The sequence below is a fragment of the Lissotriton helveticus genome, chromosome 9 (assembly GCF_964261635.1).
Source record: "Lissotriton helveticus chromosome 9, aLisHel1.1, whole genome shotgun sequence".
NCBI lineage: Eukaryota > Metazoa > Chordata > Amphibia > Caudata > Salamandridae > Lissotriton > Lissotriton helveticus.
The window spans coordinates 1,290,870,050-1,290,893,972 of record NC_136070.1 but is presented as its reverse complement, the minus strand read 5'-3'; the positions used below and the strand labels follow the sequence as shown (position 1 = coordinate 1,290,893,972).

At 50.9% G+C, this 23,923-nt stretch overlaps 1 protein-coding gene across 3 annotated transcripts in view; it reads right to left on the bottom strand.

The window, feature by feature from the left end:
• The window catches only part of LOC144782515 (uncharacterized), a 116,067-nt gene extending 93,854 nt beyond the window's left edge, over positions 1–22,213 (bottom strand). The window contains exon 1 of one of the 3 annotated variants that reach the window (XM_078661918.1): positions 21,943–22,213. In XM_078661918.1, coding sequence (XP_078518044.1) covers positions 21,943–22,113 — 171 coding nt within the window. In that variant the 5' untranslated portion in view covers positions 22,114–22,213. The remainder of the gene's footprint in view (positions 1–21,942) is intronic. The other 2 variants (XM_078661919.1, XM_078661920.1) reach the window with 2 other exon arrangements.
• Positions 22,214–23,923: the final 1,710 nt, after the last annotated feature.

The following is a 23,923-nucleotide window of genomic DNA, read 5'->3' as shown; positions in this document are numbered from 1 at the left end:
CTTTTACAGAACAACGGTTATCTGGAAGACGTCTGAGAAATATTCGGATCCAGTCACAATGGGGATGGAAGACGTTAAGAGATGCTAAAAATACTGACACCATGTGTCCCGACAAAAGCTGGATCCATATGGAAGATAATACTGTTCGTTCAAGGGCAGTGCAGCCTGCAGCAGGGTGCAGATATTCTGTCAATGTCGGGAGATGAAACATGTTCAGGGGCAATGGTGAGGGGTGCAGGCTAGGCCGGCTGTACTGAGCCTCACTCAGGTGGTGGTGTAGTGTAGAGAAAAGCCCTGATCAAGGGCAGACAGGAGGCTCTCAGAGGGTGAATGAGTGATAAACTGACCTGATTGGATGGCTAAGGGTGAGACGATCACTCAGGCAGGTCAGAGGAACAGTGGACCTGCTCAAGCAGCATGGATTAGATGATGGCCAACAAAGTTGAGCCCCAGGGTAAGACCTTCGGGCCAATTCAAAAGAGTCTTTGTAAGCGTGCCGTAGTCGTGGAGATGTCTCCTACCTCCCCTTCTCTTTGCTCTATTTCTCTTGGCCTTGCTCTTTCTGGTCCTGTAGGATCTCCTGTGGGAACTGGTTGAGGGGCTGATTCCTGGCAAACAAACCTTGCCACTGCCTGCAGTCTTCCGCAGCTCTATGCGGCGTCTGCATACTCCCGAGTCTGTGAAATCATCTGGCCACACTTTCTGAATGAAAGCACATGCAGCCATCACATGGAACAAGAGCAGACGCTCATCTTGTTGCGACCTGATGCTACTGCGGTCCACCCCATGGGGCAGAGGCCTCTGCACTTCTCAACAATCATGAGCCTCATAATAACACTATCCAGAATGGGGCAGAAGTGCTAAGACAGAGCAGCAGTGATCTTAGGAGTAAGAGAGGCACCTCAGGCACAAGGACTGAGGGAATAAATTTGTCACCAAGTGCCAGCACACCTAGGCCAACTGGCGGGGAGTGCTTAAAGTTCCTGTGTGAAAATGGGAACCACCGCAGTTTGCGGTTCTAGGCTGCAGTGAACGTCCGTGTGCTCGTAGACGAATCAGTTTACCAAAATCTCTGCTACCTCAGGTTCCATTTCAGCATGGCCTATGGGGTTATGGTCCTTGATGGCACGGTGGATCGAGTGGGGCTCTGGGGTTGTGATGGGGCATCCATGCAGAAAACCAGGAGTTAGGATATATAGGGGCTTACATCAGGGCCAGGTAGGTCCATTCTCTCCTGGGCCCCACATAGTACTGGAAGATGTCCGTTTAAAATCCATCCAGCAACCCCCATCTCTTTTTAGGGTAAATTCATTTTTTTTTGTTTTGGTTTTTAAGGCACAGAGTCCTATTTCACAGAAGCTGCTGAGCCACACCTCTTTGCAGCTGCACATGTGTCAGGAAGGTGGGAGGGACGGAGCGCTTCCTGTCACGGAATGAAAAAGGAGGCCCAAATTGTAAAGGGGTTGTCCATACCTTTCTACTACACAGTGCAGCACACAACCCAGGGAAGAATGAAGCAAGGAAAGAGGAGGGGCGGATATTCTCTTTTAAAGAGGGCTTTTGTCTCCCCACCCCTCACGAATCATATACGAATGCCACAACTCAAAAGGCCTGGATCGTTCCCCGGCACCCTTCTAAACCACATCCCTGTCTGGGAGCTCAAACTCTATCTTGTCAGCCATCAACACACAGTCTTGTACACGGTACTGTACAAAAAGCAAACTAATTTCCATCTCTTCCCCATACATACAGAGCAAATACACGAACCAGCCATGTCGGACAAGATGGAGCAAAGGATCCTCAGACATGTTTTGAACAGTACAGGCCAGGAGACGATGCTTGCACCTAAAGACAGAAGTGAAAAGCCTATTCCTACTCCCATCGCTCCCTGCAAACGTTGCCAATCTTTCCGAGTCTGATGTGATGGCAGTAGTAAGTCAGGACATTAACATTATTTCAGTTGATAATAACCATAAAAGTTTACAGAAATACATCACAGAAAGAACAATTAGTACATATCTACATAAAAGGAAGCTTCAAAATATTGTCCTTACACAGCCAAATAAACTGTATAAAGTTCATACTGGTCAACAAAAACCTCATAATGGGTTCCCTATGCTCACCGCGTGTACCTAAAAAGTCTTAGCGGTTGTGCTCCGAAGTTTTGTTAAATATAAATATAAAAAACAGCCTAAACTGTGAGCCTATGTAATATCATACTAAGCTCTTTAAGGTGGAAGGTTTAGTGTGTCCTTATGTTAGGAGTAGGCAGCCATAAACTGTCAGAGACCCTCTTTTGCATTTGCTTAAGACACCAGATTATTTCTGAAGTACAATCTATAAAATCATAATACAGTCTTGGTTGACCTGTGTTGTTGCTACGCCTCGGAACCAATTCAATTATTCTAACTGTACAGTACAAATAATCTTAAAAACAACAGTCTTCAAGTCCCACTGAAACCCGTGGTATTCCAAATCTACAATGTGCACTTCTGAAGGAAGCTGATGCTCTGGACTGTGAGATTTTAAGGGTTCGGGTTCATGTTGTCAGCAATGGGTTATATGGTGAGGCACAAGCTGCACGCAAGGTGAACAGCACCTACTAAACAGTGCGGCACTCACTCACTCACAGGGTGGCACTTACAGGGCAGCACTCACTCACCCACAGGGTGGCACTCACTCGGCAGCACTCACTCACAGGGTGGCACTCACTCACTCACAGGGTGGCACTCACTCACAGGGCGGCACTCACTCACTCACAGGGTGACACTCACTCACAGGAGGTTGGCACTCACAGGGCAGCACTCACTCACCCACAGGGCGGCACTCACTCGGCAGCACTCACTCAAAGGGCGGCACTCACTGGGCGGCACTCATCACTCACAGGGCAGCACTCATCACTCACAGGGTGGCGCTCACTCACTCACAGGGCAGCACTCACTCACAGGGCGGCACTCACTCACTCACAGGGCAGCACTTACTCACAGGGTGGCACTCACAGAGTGGCACTCACTCACAGGGCGGCACTCACTCACTCACAGGGCGGCACACACTCTCTCACAGGGCGGCACACACTCACTCACAGGGCGGCACACACTCACTCACAGGGCGGCACACACTCACTCACAGGGCGGCACACACTCACAGGGCGGCACACACTCACTCACAGGGCGGCACACACTCACTCACAGGGCGGCACACACTCACTCACAGGGCGGCACTTACTCACAGGGTGGCACTCACTCACTCACAGGGCGGCACTCACTCACTCACAGGGCGGCACTCACAGGAAGGCACTCACTCACAGGGCGGCACTCACTCGCTCACAGGGCGGCACACACTCACTCACAGGGCGGCACACACTCACTCACAGGGCGGCACACACTCACTCACAGGGCAGCACTCACTCACAGGGCAGCACTCACTCACAGGGCAGCACTCACTCACAGGGCGGCACTCACTCACAGGGCGGCACTCACTCACAGGGCGGCACTCACTCACAGGGCGGCACTCACTCACTCACTCACAGGGCGGCACTCACTCACTCACAGGGGGGCACTCACTCACAGGGCGGCACTCACTCACTCACAGGGTGACACTCACTCACAGGAGGTTGGCACTCACAGGGCAGCACTCACTCACCCACAGGGCGGCACTCACTCGGCAGCACTCACTCAAAGGGTGGCACTCACTGGGCGGCACTCATCACTCACAGGGCAGCACTCATCACTCACAGGGTGGCACTGACTCACTCACTGGGCGGCACTCACTCACAGGGCGGCACTCACTCACAGGGCGGCACTCACTCACTCACAGGGCGGCACTTACTCACAGGGTGGCACTCACAGAGTGGCACTCACTCACAGGGCGGCACTCACTCACAGGGCGGCACTCACTCACTCACAGGGCGGCACACACTCACTCACAGGGCGGCACACACTCACAGGGAGGCACTTACAGGGTGGCACTCACTCACTCACAGGGCGGCACTCACTCACTCACAGGGTGGCACTCACAGGAAGGCACTCACTCACAGGGCGGCACTCACTCGCTCACAGGGCGGCACACACTCACTCACAGGGCGGCACTCACTCACAGGGCGGCACTCACTCACAGGGCGGCACTCACAGGGCGGCACTCACTCACTCACAGGGCGGCACTCACTCACTCACTCATAGGGCGGCACTCACTCACTGTGGTGTTGAAGCATTCCATGTTTGGAATGCATGAGACATCATTAGTAGAATGAGAATGTACGCAAGGGGATTCGTAGGTAGGACGGTTGATGAAGGGGCTGGAAGATGGTTGTATTGTAATGTTGATCCATGCAGAGTTGCCAATAAAGGATCTTATATACTCAATGGTAGTATGAGTATACTTTACAAATTGGCGACGGAGGAACAGCAACTCTGCGAGAGCCCACAGGAGAGAAAGAATCACGTTCAGTGATTATTGTGAGAAGTGAGGAATTAATCGGAGTAACAAGATTGAGGTGAGCCAAGCGAAGACTAAACTGAGTGAAAAGATGATGCGAAAGGCGAGTGGAAGTCTAAACTGACTGGAAAGTGATGCGGAGAAAACATAAAATATTAAGGGAGAATAACTTACGGGGCGCGAGAGAAGAGGCACGAGGAGGAAGTAAAAAGGCGTTGTGCGCGTGAGAAGCCAGGAGAAGTATTACGTGCACTGAGAACGTCATTGGAAGGCAACGCGAGAAGCAGAAGCATTGCGTAAAGTGGCAGAATTGTGACGTCACAGCGTGAGTGCGAGACAGGCAGCACCACGCAGAATCAGATGTGCAGCGTGTCACATAGGCGGCTATTTTGGATTGGGTAACAAAGAGATAACATCGGAAATCGGAAATTTTTAGCGTTTGTGAATTACACGAACGCATGAAATGAAGAGCATCAACGGGCAAAGTAATGAACAGGATGACATCGTGAGGCATTGTGAGTGGAATATTGTCAAGAACTAATATAAACAAAAGGAGAGAGTAAAGGGATTTTATCCACCGGAGTGGACGGAAAAATACTCCTAGTCCCCTGGGTTAGGTATCTTAATTAACAAAAAGAAGGAGTACCACCTGAAAAAATGCTCACAGGGCGATTTCGGCGGGATGATTATATACAGAAAGAAGAGAGTCCTTCTTTGGCTTTTAATAACCCCTCACTCACCTGGTCGGTGACATGCTTCATCATCGGGGCCACCTCGATGGCCGAGTGCCATCAAGGTGTGCTACAACACCTGAAATACAGTGGAGCTGGTATGTGAGTGATGAGTGCTAGAAAAAGAGGGTAGGTGTGTTAAAAATTGTCATGGTATGGCTTATTTTAGAAAAATGTTTATTCTTAAGACTACTGGACAATATTAAAATATGTGTGTAGATACAATAACAGGTATGATTATGACCAAGTGTATCTGAATAGTATGTGGAGGGTCTACATGTTTCAAACCGTAATTGGAATTACCGGTTTTTCTTCAGGACCAAAACAAAGAAATGGGTGGTCAGGGTACACTAACACCCTGCCATACCGTCATTCCTTTGTGCCTAGGTAACAAAATTTGTGATACCCGGCAAAAAAACAACAAAAGTATAACCCGGTGGTGGTTATCCTAGAATAAAAAGACTCCTAATGAGGGGTCATTGGGCAGCACGGGATTAAGAGGGAAGGGAGGCCTGTGTTCGAAAGCATATTAGTTTTCGCAGGTCTGATAAAGCATTGTACCTAGTGAGCCCCTCCATGCGCTCGTAGAAGAGTTAGATGACTTAGAGAGGTATTATGCACCAACAGTATGTGTAGCTATTGATAGGTGCAAGTGTTTCAGAAGGAAGCAGGAACAGAATGAAAAGATAGATGATTATTTAAGTGCATTGAAGAAGATGGCAGAGAAATGCAGATTTGGACAGATAGAAGAAGAATTGATAAGAGACCAAATCATCATGTTGACAAATAATAAAAGGGTGCAAGAGAGATTGTGGACTATGGGTAATGGAACATTGAACAAGGTACTTGCTGTAGTGAGAAAAGCAGAAGTATCTGTGAGGTGCGCAAAAGCAGCTCTTGATGAAGATAAAGAAAAAGATAAAGAGGAAGTGTGTGTTGTAAGGAAAACAATAAAAATAAGCAGTGCAAGTTCAGAAAAAAAGGACAAGTTCAAAGAAGGCAGAAAGGAAAAATAGTTACCCAACAAAAATTAAGTACAGAAGAGGAAACCAAACTAATTTAACATGTTACAGCTGTGGAAGTTATACTCATTTAGCTAACAGTAGAGCTTGTTGAGCAAGAGATCAGAAATGTACCGAATGTGGATTAATTGGACACTATACACGAGTTTGCTATAGAAAAGACAAAACCACAAGGATAAAATATGTGACAAGGGAAGAGGAAGAGAAAGGAAGCCAAGAAGTAGATTCTGAAGATGATGATGAGATTTTTATGATAAGAGACTTCATTTTGGATGTAAAGAGTAAAGGAAGAAGTAAACCAAAGTGTGAAATTGTTGTGGCAGGAGTGAAAGTAATGTTGGTGGCTGATTCAGGGTCGCCCTTTACTATTGTAAATTTGGATATGTGGAAAGAGAAATTTCTAAAAGAAATTGGTGAAGAGCTAAAAGTAAGTGATATTAACCTTAGGAGTTTCACTGGTGAAAGCATTCCTATGGTGGAGATGTAACATTTGAATTCAAAGGAAGAATAGCCGAAGGAAGAATGTATGTTGCTGAATATGGACCAAGTGTGTTGGGAAGGAGAGATCAGGCAAGTTAAGATATAATATTAAATCTCATTGGAAATGAACAAGTTATGGTGTTGAGTGATGGTTACGATTTAGGAAAAAAATAAGAGAAGATTTTGGGGATGTTTTTTCAGGGAAAATTGGTATGCTAAAAGGGTTCAAACATAAAATTAAATTGAAGGGAAATGCTGTTGCTGTAAATTATAAAGTGAGAAATGTTCCTTTTCCTGTAAAAAGTGAATTAGAAAAGGAATTGTTGAGGTTAGAGACATCTGGAATAATTGAAAGGATTGAATCGTCTGAGTGGATGTCTCAGATTGTTGTAGTAAGGAAATCGAATGGTAAGATCAGATTGTGTGTGGATTTGAGGGGTGTGAACAAGGAGATTCAGATGGATAAATACCCTTTACCAAAGATTAACGAGTTATTAGCTAAGACAAAAGGAATTAGATGGTTCTCCACAGTTGATTTATCGTCGGCATACCATCAAATTCAATTGCATAAAGAAAGCAGGAAGATAACATCTTTTATAACACCTTTTGGATGTTTCCAATATATCAGAATGCATTCGGGCTAGCCTCTGCGGCTGCAGTTTTTCAGAGGATAATGAGTGAGATTTTGAAAGACATTCATGGTGTGTTGTATTTTCAAGACGACATCTTGATAATGGGTGAAAACAGGAAAATATATGATCAGAGATTAAAAGAAGTGTTGAATATTTTGAGAGACAAAGAGTTAACAGCTGAATATGTAAAATGTAAGTTTGCTAAACAAAAGGTGGCCTATTTAGGTCACAATATTGGAATTGATGGTATATCTCTAAAAAAAGAACAGTTGGAAGCAGTAAGTGAAGCACCGGAGCCAAAGAACAAAGATGAATTACGTTCATTTTTAGGTTTGGCGGAGTACTACTCCAAATTTGTGCAAAATTTTACAGAAAAGTCATATGATGTAAGACAATTACTCAAACAAAGGAGTAAATTTGACTGGAATGATAAATGTAAGGAGAGTTTTGAGACTTTGAAGAGAGAGATTTGCAATGCAACACCTATTAAGGGATTTGATCCGGATTTAAGGAGCATGTTAACTGTGGATGCTAGCGGGAAAGGTTTGGGTGCGGTTTTCACACAGAATGAAGGTGGTGACAAGGAAGTGATTATTGGATTTGCGTCAAGAAGTCTAACATCAACCGAAGAACTGTACTCTGTAATAGAAAGAGAAACCCTTGGATGTGTGTGGGGAATGGAACATTTCAGAGTGTTTTTATGGGGGAATGAATTTGATGTAAGAACTGATCATAAGCCATTGGTGAATTTATTAAATACAAGTGGAATGGTAAGAACATCGGCAAGAATAGCAAGGCTTTCAATGAGATTGCAAGATTACAACTACAGGATCAAATATGTGCCTGGTGTACAAAATAAAATTGCAGATTGTTTAAGCAGAATACCTTTACCAATTAAGGAAGTACCAAAGAATATGTGGGATGATTACCAAATTGCTTTAGTTGAGGAAGAAGGTGTGAAGTCTATTGAAAATAAAAGAATGGATCTTAGAATATGGAAAAGATCAATTGATGTAAAAAATTTAAGAGACGGTCCTGGAAGGATGGGGAGAAAGAAAACCAGATGTGACAGAGGAAAGTAAGGAGTGAATTGAGTGTAGAGTCAGGATTTGTGTGCAGAGTAGGAAAAATTATACCACCAAGAGGATTGAGGAAAAGGATAATAGATTTGTGTCATGAAGGACATTTTGGTATTGTTAGAATAAAGAAAAGAGTGAAAAGTTCATATTGGTGGCCAGGAGTAGATATTGAAGTGGAAAGAGTTGTGAGGGAATGCAAAGAATGTGCAGATTCAGATAAAAGTTTAAGAACAATGAAGCCACAATTATCACCTATGCAATGTCCAGAAATGGTTTGGGACTTAGTTGCAATTGACTTTGTTGGTCCAGTTCAGAACAAAAATAGAGAAAGTACGTTTATTATAGTTTTGATAGACTACTTTAGTAAATGGGTTGAGTTGGAAATCGTTGAGAAAGCAGATGCAGAAACAGTGATCAGTTTTCTAAATAGTGTATTTTTGAGCGAAGGGTTGCTTAAAAGAATTGTGAGTGATAATGCCACGCATTTTACAACTTTAAAAGTCAAGGGGGGGGGGGGCGTGGCTAGCAGCCGAGAGGAATGGCCACGTTCTGAACCGGCTCCTCGGCCCTCGCCCGTAAATAAGACTTTGTGCTATCGCTGGTGCTGGAGAAACCCCATATCTAAAGGGGAACTTATTGCAGACCTGCCTGGCCGCTTCCTCCTGCTCCCTGGCCGCCTTCGAGCCCCGTTGGTGTTGCGGACTTCCACGGCCCGGCTGCTTCGCTGGCCCAAAATGGCGGCCGGGACCGCCGACTACCGCCGAGTCTGACTCCGGAGCAGATTCTGAGATCTGGGAGCCTCCGCAACCGGGACCTGCCGGTGTCGGGGATTGGGTACCCGACTACCTGTCAATACGTGCGGCCTCTGCCTCAAAGGAGTGCTTGGCGACGGAATACTCCCGCTGAAAGTGGGCCCCCCCTGGTGCCCGACATGGCGCCTACGCGAGTCCCCGGCTTCGTGCCTACCGCCGGGGACCGCTTCACATCGCCTGCGCCCTTGCCGGTGGCTCCCGCTGGACATTGCCTGCCATCCCGCCACCCCTGCCCAACCATCGACCTCTCTGTGGTGAGAGGGGACCCTCGTGGCATGGTGAGGGGCCCCGTCGAACCGCTCTGCCTGCAACAAGCTGGGGCGCTCTGCCACCTACCTTTGCCTCGCTGGGGGTGTTCCTGCGACTGAGCACTTTGGTCTTACGTGTCCGACCATTGAGCGCCTGATTCGCGACGACGGGGTGAGGGGTGCTGCTCTGTGGGGGGCTGGCCCCGACTGCCCCGAAGACACCGGCTCCAAGCTACTGAATTGGCACGAACGACTTTGGTCTCACAGTCCATCCTGTGTCACGGGGGCAGGCCGCTTTCCAGTACGGCACTATAGCGGTAACAGAATCACTGGTGCGGCCTTGGACCCATGAGATGGCCGGACTCTAGGGGCGCCCCCCTCTCCTCTGCTCGGATCGCACTCCTGCCGGGACCCTTAGGTGCGCTGGGCGCTCTCTGACGGGACCTGGGATCTCCTGCTGAATGAGTGCCGCCTATACAATCCACGGTCTACGGGTGGCACTCAGCCTATTCTCCTCGGCCTCCACCTAGGCCGTATACATCCCGGTGTTCCCGGTCTGGCGGAGGGAGCGACGGCCCACCAGACTCAAGGGGGTGATAATCTACTTCCACCAATTGTTTCCAGACTTGCGCCACCGGACTACGCTGGGTTTCTTGGTGCCTCAACATGGCATGCAGTAAAGGCGGCCGACCGTCTCACCAGACACAGATCAACAAACTCTCGTGGGGCTCTAAAGGAGAGCCCAAGGGGGCGAACTCGGATACTGCGCCTAAGACTGCGACCCCACCCCCCGGTAGTACGTATCCCCACGCTGGGCGATGTGATGGAAGCGATAGCCGGAGTTCGCTCGTCGCTGGAGACCCGGATAGACTCGGTTAATATAGAAGTCACCTTACTACGAGCAGACCTCCGAAAAATTGACTCCAAAGTGCGAGATATAGAGGTCAAGACAACGGCGCTCATAGATGACACTTCCACTCTCCAGCAACAGGTGTCCCAACTACAGATACAGCAGGCGCAGATGGGAGAGCTCCTGGACGATTATGAAGGGCGCGCTAGGCGCAACAACCTCCGCATCCTAGGGGTTCCGGAGCGAGTGGAGGGGCCGGCAGCCGACCCCTTTGTCGAAAATCTAATCCTAAAGCACCTCTAGCCGAAACAGCTGTCCAATTACTTCTCTATTGAGCGAGCGCATAGAGTTCCTGGGGGAAGGCCAAAGGTGGGCGCCCCCCGACCCATAATTGCCCAGGTGTTCAACTTCAGAGACCGGTATGTTATCCCTTAAACGGCACGTACAGGACCACCCCTACGACTGGAGAACGCCCAGATCACATTCTTTCCCGATTTCACGGTGAAGGTTCAGGCTCGTAGGCGCAGCTTCCTCGAAGTTAAGAAGGCACTCCGTGCCAAAGAAATTAAGTACGCTATGCTGTTTCCAGCCAAGTTACGAGTGGAGGCGGAGAGGAAAACTTGGTTCTTTTTGTCACCTGCTGAGGCGTGGGACTGGCTCGAAGGATGGCGTCAATCGGGCGCCACTCAGCACCATCGTCGTGAATTGAATGAACAGGCCAACGCTGGACTGCCCCTGAAAAGTAAGGATCTGTTCTCAGATGCCAATCGAAAGGACTTGTGAAATTACCAGCGGTCCACTTTTTTGCCATCGACCGGGACGCTGTCCTAGAACTCGAATGATACGCTTGCGGTCTCCGACCCTGACTGGACGGGGACATAATGGGTCTGTGTTTGCTCCTGCTGGCCTGTCTACTCTTCTCTGCAGTTCCGACGCCAGGAGGCGTCCAGGTTGTGTCATTGCTTAATGTACTATGTGAATACTATGGTGGATATGTGTTTATTGACGCGGCACTAGGCTCAATTATCTGGTTGTTTTGGGCGTGGGCACTCAAGGCTCTCCACACACCCCATACATGCTTGGGAGGGCGACAGGCACTCTGCTTAGTTGGGGAGTGGATAGTTTCAAGTCCGCTGGCAGGGGGGCTGGGTGGGGGGTTGGAATGGGAGGGAGGGGGTTCTGAGATGTTGTGTTTTGGTTTTAGTGGTTTTCTTTTGTGTTTTCAGCAGAGTCTTTCCTTGTCACACTTCATTGTTCCTTCAGGGTCCACATACGGCGCGCTGGCCACCACGGGTACCACCCTGTCCCCGAGAGGATCGGAGGCCTCCTGATCCTGTGTCACTTCCTGCCTCGATAGACCGGCGGCCCGAGAGGCCTCCCTTACATTACTCCTTCCATAGATCCCACATTGTCCACCATCATGTCTCATCCCACCACTAGAACCCTTACGATCATGTCCTGGAATGTTAATGGGCTGGGGCATAAAATAAAACGAGGCATACTCCTTCAATTCTGTCGGCGCCACTCCCCAGACATCGTTTTTGCTACAAGAGACACATCTGGTGGGCAACACTTGCCATGCTCTTCAGAGAGGCGGCTACAAGCTATTAGTTCACGCGGGGTTCACCTCTGGATCCCGTGGCACAGGGATTCTTGTTAAAAAGAATCTCGCGCTTACACACACAAAATCATGGGCTGACCCTCTGGGCCGATTTGCACTGGTTGAGGCCGTTTGGGAGGGACGCCCTCTAAACATTGTTTCTGCCTACCTTCCACCGACCTTAGTTCGCGACTCACTCAAGGAGCTGGCCGCCCGATTGCTGGGCCTCCCCGCTGGTACACTCCTACTTGGGGGGGGACTTCAACATGACAATGAGAGATTACTTAGACCGCAGACCTAAGCGCAGTTCTCATCGGCAGAGTACGGATCTGTCCGATTTTGTGCATGCTATGGGGCTGGAGGACATCTGGCAATATCACTACCCGGACACACCTTATTTTACTCATTATTCTAACGCACACACCAGCATGTCCCGAATCGACTACTTGTTTTGTCCCACCACAGACATTGGCTGTTTTATCCGCCCGAAGGGGCTTCCCTGAGGCATCTCTGACCATTCATTCCTTAGTGTTGAACTAACCTATAGCTGCCAATTTAAACGCGGCCCCATTATTATTAACCCCTGGCTCATGCAGATCCCAGACATCAAAGATAGTCTGATTGAACGAACTGAATTTTATTTTGCGGAGAACGTCGGTTATGTGAAATCGGCTGTCACGCTTTGGGCGGCGTACTTGGCAGTGGTCAAGGGCGAGGCACTGGCACTTAAGCTGGGGCATTTACGTGGACACAACAAACTGATTCTGCAGGCTGAAGCAGACCTCACTAGCCTCGAAACATCCCACAAAGAGGCCCCCTCGGAGGACACGGCTCGCCGCCTCCGCGCTCAGCAAATGGCCTACAAAGCGTTAGCACAGGAAAAGGCGCAAGCTCGATTGCTCCATACACGCCACCGCGTGTATGAATTCGGAGACAATGCGGGCAAGATGCTCGCTTGGTTGGAACGACGCGCCTACCCACCCGTTGTTATGAATCTGGATTCCAGTATTTAGCAAGAATTACGGGTTGTTCATGTCTGTTTTCCCTAGGTGCTGATAAGAAGGCTGAATAACGAGTTTCTTCCGTTTGAAGAATTGAGATGGAACTGGGTTTCCTGTTGACTTCCATGTTGGAGGATATTCATAATACTGTTGGTTTACTGGACTTTTTTCTGCAAGTTCAAGCAAAGAAAGAAGAAGATGGGACTGTTCCCAGGGTTCTTATGAGGGCTAAGGAGGCGTGGCTGATGTAGAGCATCATGGACAATGTCGTTTTTTATACTAAATTGTATGTTTATTGGCTACTGTGATTTTTACAGTAAAGAGAGGGCATAATCCTCGCCTCCGTGTCCTTAATAGAATTGAAAATTCTTGGCGCGAATGCTAGCTCATTTTTGATTCGTGGGTAGGACGGATGATGAAGGGGCTGGAAGATGGTTGTATCATAATGTTGATCCATGCAGAGTTGTCAATAAAGGATTTTATATACTCAATGGTAGCATGAGTATTCTTTACACTCACTCACAGGGCGGCACTCACTCACTCCTTCACTCACTCACAGGATGGCACTCACTCACTCTTTCACTCACTCACAGGGCGGCACTCACTCACTCACTCACTCACAGGGTGGCACTCACTCACTCACAGGGCGGCACTCACTCACAGGGTGGCACTCACTCACAGGGCGGCACTCACTCACAGGGCGGCCCTCCTCTCTCCTCACTCACTCACTACTCACTCCTCACTCACAGGGCGGCACTCACTCACTCACAGGGCGGCACTCACTCACTCACAGGGCGGCACTCCTCACTCACTCACTAGTCACTCACAGGGCGGCACTCACTCACTCACAGGGCGGCAGTCACTCACTCCTCACTCACAGGGCAGCACTCACTCACAGGGTGGCCCTCCTCACTCACTCACTCGTCACTCACAGGGCGGCACTCACTCACTCACTGGGTGGCACTCACTAACAGGGCGGCACTCACTCATCACTCACAGGACGGCACTCACTCCTCACTCTAAGGGCGGCACTCACTCACTCACAGGGCGGCACTCACTCACTCAGTTACAGGACGGCACTCACTCACTCACAGGGCGGCACTCACTCACTCACAGGGCGGCACTCACTCACAGGGCGGCACTAACTCACTCACAGGGCGGCACTAACTCACTCACAGGGTGGCACTAACTCACTCACAGGGCGGCACTCACTCACTCCTCACTCACAGGGCGTGGTAGGTAATAATGGGGTAAACCCTTACCTCATCGACCTGGGTCAGTACAATGTTATAAAAAGGGTGGTCGATTACAAAACAATTAAACATTCCATTACTTAAACATAAAGGTACACACGCAAAGTAAGTATCATTTAGACTGCATTTAATTCAACTATTCGCAATGGTTTCCTACAGTTTCGCATATATTATATTTCATATTCATACAATACATGGTAAATTACGTACAATTCTTCAATTAGTGCTCGGTGATTGTCAGAGAAGAAAGGAAATTTAAAGGAGGGTAGGGTGTGTTTGGAAAAGAATAAGGGACAAAGAAAAGGAATTGTGTCCTATAAACAATTCTGTCTTATTCACAGAGCATTTCCAGTCATGTTACAGATCACAGTTGTTCCCTAGAAATACACTATACACGGGAGCTAAGTTTAGCAAGTTTTCGGTAGGGCGTGTATGTGTTGATGATGTTGTCGACGTTTCGACCCCCAGGTTAAGGGCGGGTGGGTCCTCAGTTTGGGGTCTTCCTCAGGACAATTAAAAACAGTGACATTGAGCACCTAGGAAAACAGAAATGTGTATCACTAGATGGAATCATTTAAAATTAAAAAACAGGGCAAAAGTCACGGTGTACCTACATGAGCAGGCGTTCGAGTGGTGTCCCTTCTGAATAAGGACTCGCGCCTGTAGAGTTGTTCTATAGAGGAAATAGATTAAGATTAGGAAGGATATTGAAGGCAGGTCGTGGTAAATCAGCCCGAGATAGAAAACATGACTTACTGAGTTCGCCAGTCTTTGAAGAGCATTAGTCTCTTACAGGCGTCATAGATGACGAAACTGGGACAGTATATCCGTGGGTGTGGCGTGCGTCCTACATCCACCGGGCGATAAAATTCAAAGTGTAGATAAGTTACACCATCTGCAAGAACACAGAGATACTGTACTCCTTCATATTTCACCTCATCGTTGAAGAGAGAATTAAATAGAGGTTGTCAGTCCGTCAAAAAAAGACCAGGAACCCTACTGGTCGACATCATGCCCGCATCAGATTATGGAGGACAAAAGAGGAGCCAAATCTCTTAAAAGTGGTATCCCATGCGCATTATTATACAACGATTAGGAGACCAGCCGACATCCGTAGTGGATACACAGTGTGGTTATTATGACAGACATCTAACCAGGGAATCCCGGGTCCGTAGTGTAAACAGTGTCACCAGTCCGGCGCATGCGCCCCACGTAGTCCTCCAGCCGCGCAGCAGCCAGCGGCAGCACCGCGAGGTGCCGGGACACGCCCCCTAGACACGCCCGCTATTTGTATGGGATTACGAGCGCCTGCGAGCTGTCACTGTGAACGATCCGTCAGCAGTAACACAGGTATGTCCGCTCCGCGCTGTTTTGCGAATCACAATGTCAGAACAACCAAGTATCGGCGAGTAGCGCTCACGGTCTTGGTTAACTCAGGCAGCCCCACTTTTTCTAGTTATGGACTAATGATTGTCATAATAACCACACTGTGTATCCACTACGGATGTCGGCTGGTCTCCTAATCGTTGTATAATAATGCGCATGGGATACCACTTTTAAGAGATTTGGCTCCTCTTTTGTCCTCCATAATCTGATGCGGGCATGATGTCGACCAGTAGGGTTCCTGGTCTTTTTTTGACGGACTGACAACCTCTATTTAATTCTCTCTTCAACGATGAGGTGAAATATGAAGGAGTACAGTATCTCTGTGTTCTTGCAGATGGTGTAACTTATCTACACTTTGAATTTTATCGCCCGGTGAATGTAGGACGCACGCCACACCCACGGATATACTGTCCCAGTTTCGTCATCTATGACGCCTGTAAGAGACTAATGCTCTTCAAAGACTGGCGAACTCAGTAAGTCATGTTTTCTATCTCGGGCTGATTTACCACGACCTGCCTTCAATATCCTTCCTAATCTTAATCTATTTCCTCTATAGAACAACTCTACAGGCGCGAGTCCTTATTCAGAAGGGACACCACTCGAACGCCTGCTCATGTAGGTACACCGTGACTTTTGCCCTGTTTTTTAATTTTAAATGATTCCATCTAGTGATACACATTTCTGTTTTCCTAGGTGCTCAATGTCACTGTTTTTAATTGTCCTGAGGAAGACCCCAAACTGAGGACCCACCCGCCCTTAACCTGGGGGTCGAAACGTCGACAACATCATCAACACATACACGCCCTACCGAAAACTTGCTAAACTTAGCTCCCGTGTATAGTGTATTTCTAGGGAACAACTGTGATCTGTAACATGACTGGAAATGCTCTGTGAATAAGACAGAATTGTTTATAGGACACAATTCCTTTTCTTTGTCCCTTATTCTTTTACAAACACACCCTACCCTCCTTTAAATTTCCTTTCTTCTCTGACAATCACCGAGCACTAATTGAAGAATTGTACGTAATTTACCATGTATTGTATGAATATGAAATATAATATATGCGAAACTGTAGGAAACCATTGCGAATAGTTGAATTAAATGCAGTCTAAATGATACTTACTTTGCGTGTGTACCTTTATGTTTAAGTAATGGAATGTTTAATTGTTTTGTAATCGACCACCCTTTTTATAACATCTCACTCCCAGGGCGGCACTCCTAACTCACTCACTCGTCACTCACAGGGTGGCACTCACTCACAGGGCAACACTCACTCACAGGGCGGCACTCACTCACTCACAGGGTGGCCCTCACTCCTCACTCACAGGGCGGCACTCACTCACAGGGTGGCACTCACTCCTCACTCACTCACTCATCACTCACAGGGCGGCACTCACTCACTCAGTTACAGGACGGCACTCACTCACTCAGTTACAGGACGGCACTCACTCACAGGGTGGCACTCACTCACTCACTCCTCACTCACAGGGTGGCACTCACTCACAGGGCGGCACTCACTCCTCACTCACAGGGCGGCACTCACTCACAGGGTGGCACTCACTCACAGGGTGGCACTCACTCACTCATCACTCACAGGGCGGCACTCACTCAGTTACAGGACGGCACTCACTCACTCACAGGGTGGCACTCACTCACTCACTCCTCACTCACAGGGTGGCACTCACTCACAGGGCGGCACTCACTCCTCACTCACAGGGCGGCACTCACTCACAGGGTGGCACTCACTCCTCACTCACTCACTCATCACTCACAGGGCGGCACTCACTCACTCAGTTACAGGACGGCACTCACTCACTCACAGGGTGGCACTCACTCACAGGGCAACACTCCCTCACAGGGCGGCACTCACTCACTCACAGGGTGGCCCTCACTCCTCACTCACAGGGCGGCACTCACTCACAGGGTGGCACTCACTCCTCACTCACTCACTCATCACTCACAGGGCGGCACTCACTCACTCAGTTACAGGACGGCACTCACTCACTCACAGGGTGGCACTCACTCACTCACTCCTCACTCACAGGGTGGCACTCACTCACAGGGTGGCACTCACTCCTCACTCACTCACTCATCACTCACAGGGCGGCAGTCACTCACTCACAGGGCAGCACTCACTCACTCACAGGGTGGCACTCACTCACTCACAGGGTGGCACTCACAGGGCGGCACTCACTCCTCACTCACAGGGTGGCACTCACTCACAAGGCGGCACTCACTCACTCACAGGGCGGCACTCACTCACTCACTCAGTTACAGGACGGCACTCACTCACTCACAAGGCGGCACTCACTCACTCACTCCTCACTCACAGGGCGGCACTCACTCACAGGGCGGCACTCACTCCTCACTCACAGGGCGGCACTCACTCACAGGGTGGCACTCACTCCTCACTCACTCACTCACTCATCACTCACAGCGCGGCACTCACTCACTCACAGGGCGGCACTCACTCACTCACAGGGCGGCACTCACTCACTCCTCACTCACAGGGCGGCACTCACTCACTCACAGGATGGCACTCACTCAGTTACAGGGCGGCACTCACTCACTCACAGGACGGCACTCACTCACAAGGCGTCACTCACTCACTCACTCACTCACAGGGCGACACTCACTCACTCAGTTACAGGACGGCACTCACTCACTCACAGGGCGGCACTCACTCCTCACTCACAGGGCGGCACTCACTCACAGGGTGGCACTCACTCACTCACTCCTCACTCACAGGGTGGCACTCACAGGGCGGCACTCACTCCTCACTCACAGGGCGGCACTCACTCACAGGGTGGCACTCACTCCTCACTCACTCACTCATCACTCACAGGGTGGCACTCACTCACTCACAGGACGGCACTCACTCACTCACAGGGTGGCACTCACTCACTCCTCACTCACAGGGTGGCACTCACTCACAGGGCGGCACTCACTCCTCACTCACAGGGTGGCACTCACTCACAGGGTGGCACTCACTCACTCACAGGACGGCACTCACTCACTCAGTTACAGGGCGGCACTCACTCACTCACAGGACGGCACTCACTCACAAGGCGTCACTCACTCACTCACTCACAGGGCGACACTCACTCACTCACTCAGTTACAGGACGGCACTCACTCACTCACAAGGTGGCACTCACTCACTCACTCCTCACTCACAGGGCGGCACTCACTCACAGGGTGGCACTCACTCACAAGGCGGCACTCACTCACTCACAGGGCGGCACTCACTCACTCACTCAGTTACAGGACGGCACTCACTCACTCACAAGGCGGCACTCACTCACTCACTCCTCACTCACAGGGCGGCACTCACTCACAGGGCGGCACTCACTCCTCACTCACAGGGCGGCACTCACTCATAGGGTGGCACTCACTCCTCACTCACTCACTCATCACTCACAGGGCGGCACTCACTCACTCACAGGGCGGCACTCACTCACTCACAGGGCAGCACTCACTCACTCCTCACTCACAGGGTGGCACTCACTCACTCACAGGACGGCACTCACTCAGTTACAGGGCGGCACTCACTCACTCACAGGACGGCACTCACTCACAAGGCGTCACTCACTCACTCACTCACTCACAGGGCGACACTCACTCACTCAGTTACAGGACGGCACTCACTCACTCACAGGGCGGCACTCACTCCTCACTCACAGGGCGGCACTCACTCACAGGGTGGCACTAACTCCTCACTCACTCACTCATCACTCACAGGGCGGCACTCACTCACTCAGTTACAGGACGGCACTCACTCACTCACAGGGTGGCACTCACTCACTCACTCCTCACTCACAGGGTGGCACTCACTCACAGGGCGGCACTCACTCCTCACTCACAGGGCGGCACTCACTCACAGGGTGGCACTCACTCCTCACTCACTCACTCATCACTCACAGGGCGGCACTCACTCACAGGACAGCACTCACTCACAGGGTGGCACTCACTCACTCCTCACTCACAGGGTGGCACTCACTCACAGGGCAGCACTCACTCCTCACTCACAGGGTGGCACTCACTCACAGGGTGGCACTCACTCACTCACAGGACGGCACTCACTCAGTTACAGGGCGGCACTCACTCACTCACAGGACGGCACTCACTCACAAGGCGTCACTCACTCACTCACTCACTCACAGGGCGACACTCACTCACTCAGCTACAGGACGGCACTCACTCACTCACAAGGCGGCACTCACTCACTCACTCCTCACTCACAGGGCGGCACTTACTCACAGGGTGGCACTCACTCACAAGGCGGCACTCACTCACTCACAGGGCGGCACTCACTCACTCACTCAGTTACAGGACGGCACTCACTCACTCACAAGGCGGCACTCACTCACTCCTCACTCACAGGGTGGCACTCACTCACAGGGCGGCACTCACTCCTCACTCACAGGGTGGCACTCACTCACAGACAGGACGGCACTCACTCACTCAGTTACAGGGCGGCACTCACTCACTCACAGGACGGCACTCACTCACAAGGCGTCACTCACTCACTCACAGGGCGGCACTCAGTTACAGGACGGCACTCACTCACTCACAGGGCGGCACACACTCACTCACTCCTCACTCACAGGGCGGCACTCACTCACAGGGTGGCACTCACTCCTCACTCACTCACTCATCACTCACAGGGCGGCACTCACTCACTCAGTTACAGGACGGCACTCACTCACAGGGTGGCACTCACTCACTCACTCCTCACTCACAGGGTGGCACTCACTCACAGGGCGGCACTCACTCCTCACTCACAGGGCGGCACTCACTCACAGGGTGGCACTCACTCACAGGGTGGCACTCACTCACTCATCACTCACAGGGCGGCACTCACTCACTCAGTTACAGGACGGCACTCACTCACTCACAGGGTGGCACTCACTCACTCCTCACAGGGTGGCACTCACTCACAGGGCGGCACTCACTCCTCACTCACAGGGCGGCACTCACTCACAGGGTGGCACTCACTCCTCACTCACTCACTCATCACTCACAGGGCGGCACTCACTCACTCAGTTACAGGACGGCACTCACTCACTCACAGGGTGGCACTCACTCACTCACTCCTCACTCACAGGGTGGCACTCACTCACAGGGCGGCACTCACTCCTCACTCACAGGGCGGCACTCACTCACAGGGTGGCACTCACTCCTCACTCACTCACTCAGTTACAGGACAGCACTCACTCACTCACAGGGTGGCACTCCTCACTCACTCAGTTACAGGACGGCACTCCTCACTCACAGGGCGGCACTCACTCACAGGGTGGCACTCACTCCTCACTCACTCCTCACTCACAGGGTGGCACTCACTCCTCACTCACTCACTCACTCAGTTACAGGACGGCACTCACTCACTCACAGGGTGGCACTCACCCCCTCACTCACTCACTCCCTCACAGGGCGGCACTCACTCACAGGGTGGCACTCACTCCTCACTCACTCACTCATCACTCACAGGGCAGCACTCACTCAGTTACAGGATGGCACTCACTCACTCACAGGGTGGCACTCACTCACTCACTCCTCACTCACAGGGTGGCACTCACTCACAGGGCGGCACTCACTCCTCACTCACAGGGCGGCACTCACTCACAGGGTGGCACTCACTCCTCACTCACTCACTCACAGGGCGGCACTCACTCACTCAGTTACAGGACGGCACTCACTCACTCACTCCTCACTCACAGGGTGGCACTCACTCACAGGGCGGCACTCACTCCTCACTCACAGGGCGGCACTCACTCACAGGGTGGCACTCACTCCTCACTCACTCACTCATCACTCACAGGGCGGCACTCACTCACTCAGTTACAGGATGGCACTCACTCACTCACAGGGTGGCACTCACTCACTCACTCCTCACTCACAGGGTGGCACTCACTCACAGGGCGGCACTCACTCCTCACTCACAGGGCGGCACTCACTCACAGGGTGGCACTCACTCCTCACTCACTCACTCCTCACTCACAGGGCGGCACTCACTCACAGGGTGGCACTCACTCCTCACTCACTCACTCACTCCTCACTCACAGGGTGGCACTCACTCACAGGGCGGCACTCCTCACTCACAGGGCGGCACTCACTCACAGGGTGGCACTCACTCCTCACTCACTCATCACTCACAGGGCGGCACTTACTCACTCAGTTACAGGACGGCACTCACTCACTCACAGGGTGGCACTCACTCACTCACTCCTCACTCACAGGGTGGCACTCACTCACAGGGCGGCACTCACTCCTCACTCACAGGGCGGCACTCACTCACTCACAGGGTGGCACTCACTCCTCACTCACAGGGCGGCACTCACTCCTCACTCACAGGGTGGCACTCACTCACAGGGTGGCACTCACTCCTCACTCACTCACTCCTCACTCACTCACCTCGTCCGGGCCCCGCCGGGACATGACCCCGCTCCGCTGCGGCTTCTCCCCGGTAGTGTCCGGCTGCAGGGGCTGCGAGGGGCGGAGGAGGCGGCGGCGGACCCGAGAGAGAGCGGTGGAATCCGGGACAGAGCCTGCTGTGGACGAGGAGTACACAGGAGCAGTGCGCATGCGCAGGACACCAGGGAATGTCTACCAGCACACTGAGCATGCGCAGAACACGGCTTCGAGGTGTCAGCACACTGCGCATGCGCAGAACACCGAAAAGTTCATACTGTGCATGCGTACGAACCGGGGGGATTAATTTATGAGCGTACTCTGGATGGCGCGAGCAGCAGCATAGTGTCAGCTCCCTGCCCATGCGCAGGACACCCGCCCTGAGCAACTGCACATTGCGCAGGGCAATGAGGATAGTATCCGCACAGTGCGCACGCGCAGAGCGTCAGGCTGTCGTCACATCCGAACAGCTGCGCGTGAGCGGCCTCAGGACACCCTGGGCGGCAGCTGATACGCTGAGCGGCAGCAGCAGGATAGTGTGGGCTCAATGCGCGTGCGCAGCAGGCCTGGATGCAACTATTAACACACTAGGCATGCTCGGAACACCGCACACTGCGCATGCTCAGAAACCCGGCCTCAGGATACTGTCAGCACACTGCGCGCGCTGGAATTACTAGCAGTGCCTGTCTAGTGCGCATGCTCGAACACCAACATGAGAGCGTATCAGCGCACTGCGCATACCCGGAATTAAGAGTATGGGCGCAATGCGCATGCTCGAAACATCACAGCCCACGGAGGGGTTACGTCCAGTGCGCATGCTCAGTGTTACGTCAGGCACCGGGGCGTGAACGAGGAGCAAAGAAAGGAAAATAAATACTACTGTACACAATGTGTTTATTGCTTTTACCAACCGAACTGGAGTCCCACACATAAGATAAGCCCGACCCATCCCATTGGTAGCTCGGCACGAGCACTCAGGCTCGTCTCACAGGCAGCGTGTAAAGCTTGGATGTACACACATTAAAAACACCACAACACAAGCTCACACACATTTAGAAAAATAGCCAACATTTATCTGGATAGAACAAGACCAAAACTACAAAAACCCAACATACACAAGTAAAGATCTCACTTTTCAAATGTTAAATACGTTCAGTCCGTAGATATCTATAGATGTGTTTTTTTTTTGTGGCACAGAGTATATCGGGCGCGTCAAAATTCAAACACAAACCAGGCACAGGGGACGTGAGGTGCCGGAATAGCAAAGTGATGCGCCGTTTCTTACTCCCAGAGTTCATGCGTTGGTTGCTTACAGCCATGGGAGGTGATGGATCAGTTCCGTACTGCTACGCAGAGGAGGTGATGCGTCGGTTCCTTACTATACTGGAAGGTGATGCGTCGGTTCCTTACTATACTGTCCAGAGACGTGGCCTCGGTTCCTTACTGCTGGGCAACGTCGATGAGGAAAAAACAGTGCCCAGGGTCGATGCGTTGAAAACCCAAAAGCACTGAGGTAGGTAATGCATTGGAGATGGAGCAGTGTGTCACAGACTTTGGTGACGTGGGTGCTCTAAACTCCTGATGAAGCGGATCTTCTGACGTGCTGCAACGGAACCCAGGAGCCTGTGCTGAAAGCCATGGTCAATACGCTAAACAGGAACCACACTCTGGTGCTGGCAGCAACAATGCATCAAAGTTCGAAGCCATGCATCGATTAAAACAGACACTGGGAGTCAATGCACAAGTTACTTACCTTCAGTAACCATATATCTGTAAGAAACATTAGTAGTGATATATTCCTTACCTTAGCATTACCCCCAGGCGTCAGACTAGATCCGGAAAGTTTTCATCAGCAGTACCCCTGCGCATCAGTAGGTATCATCGTGCGGCTCCACGTGCATCGTTGGCTCAGGATGATGTCGCTGGAGCTACTTAGACACGCCCTGACGTCAGTTCTGTACGTGACTTTCCGTGCCAGGAACGC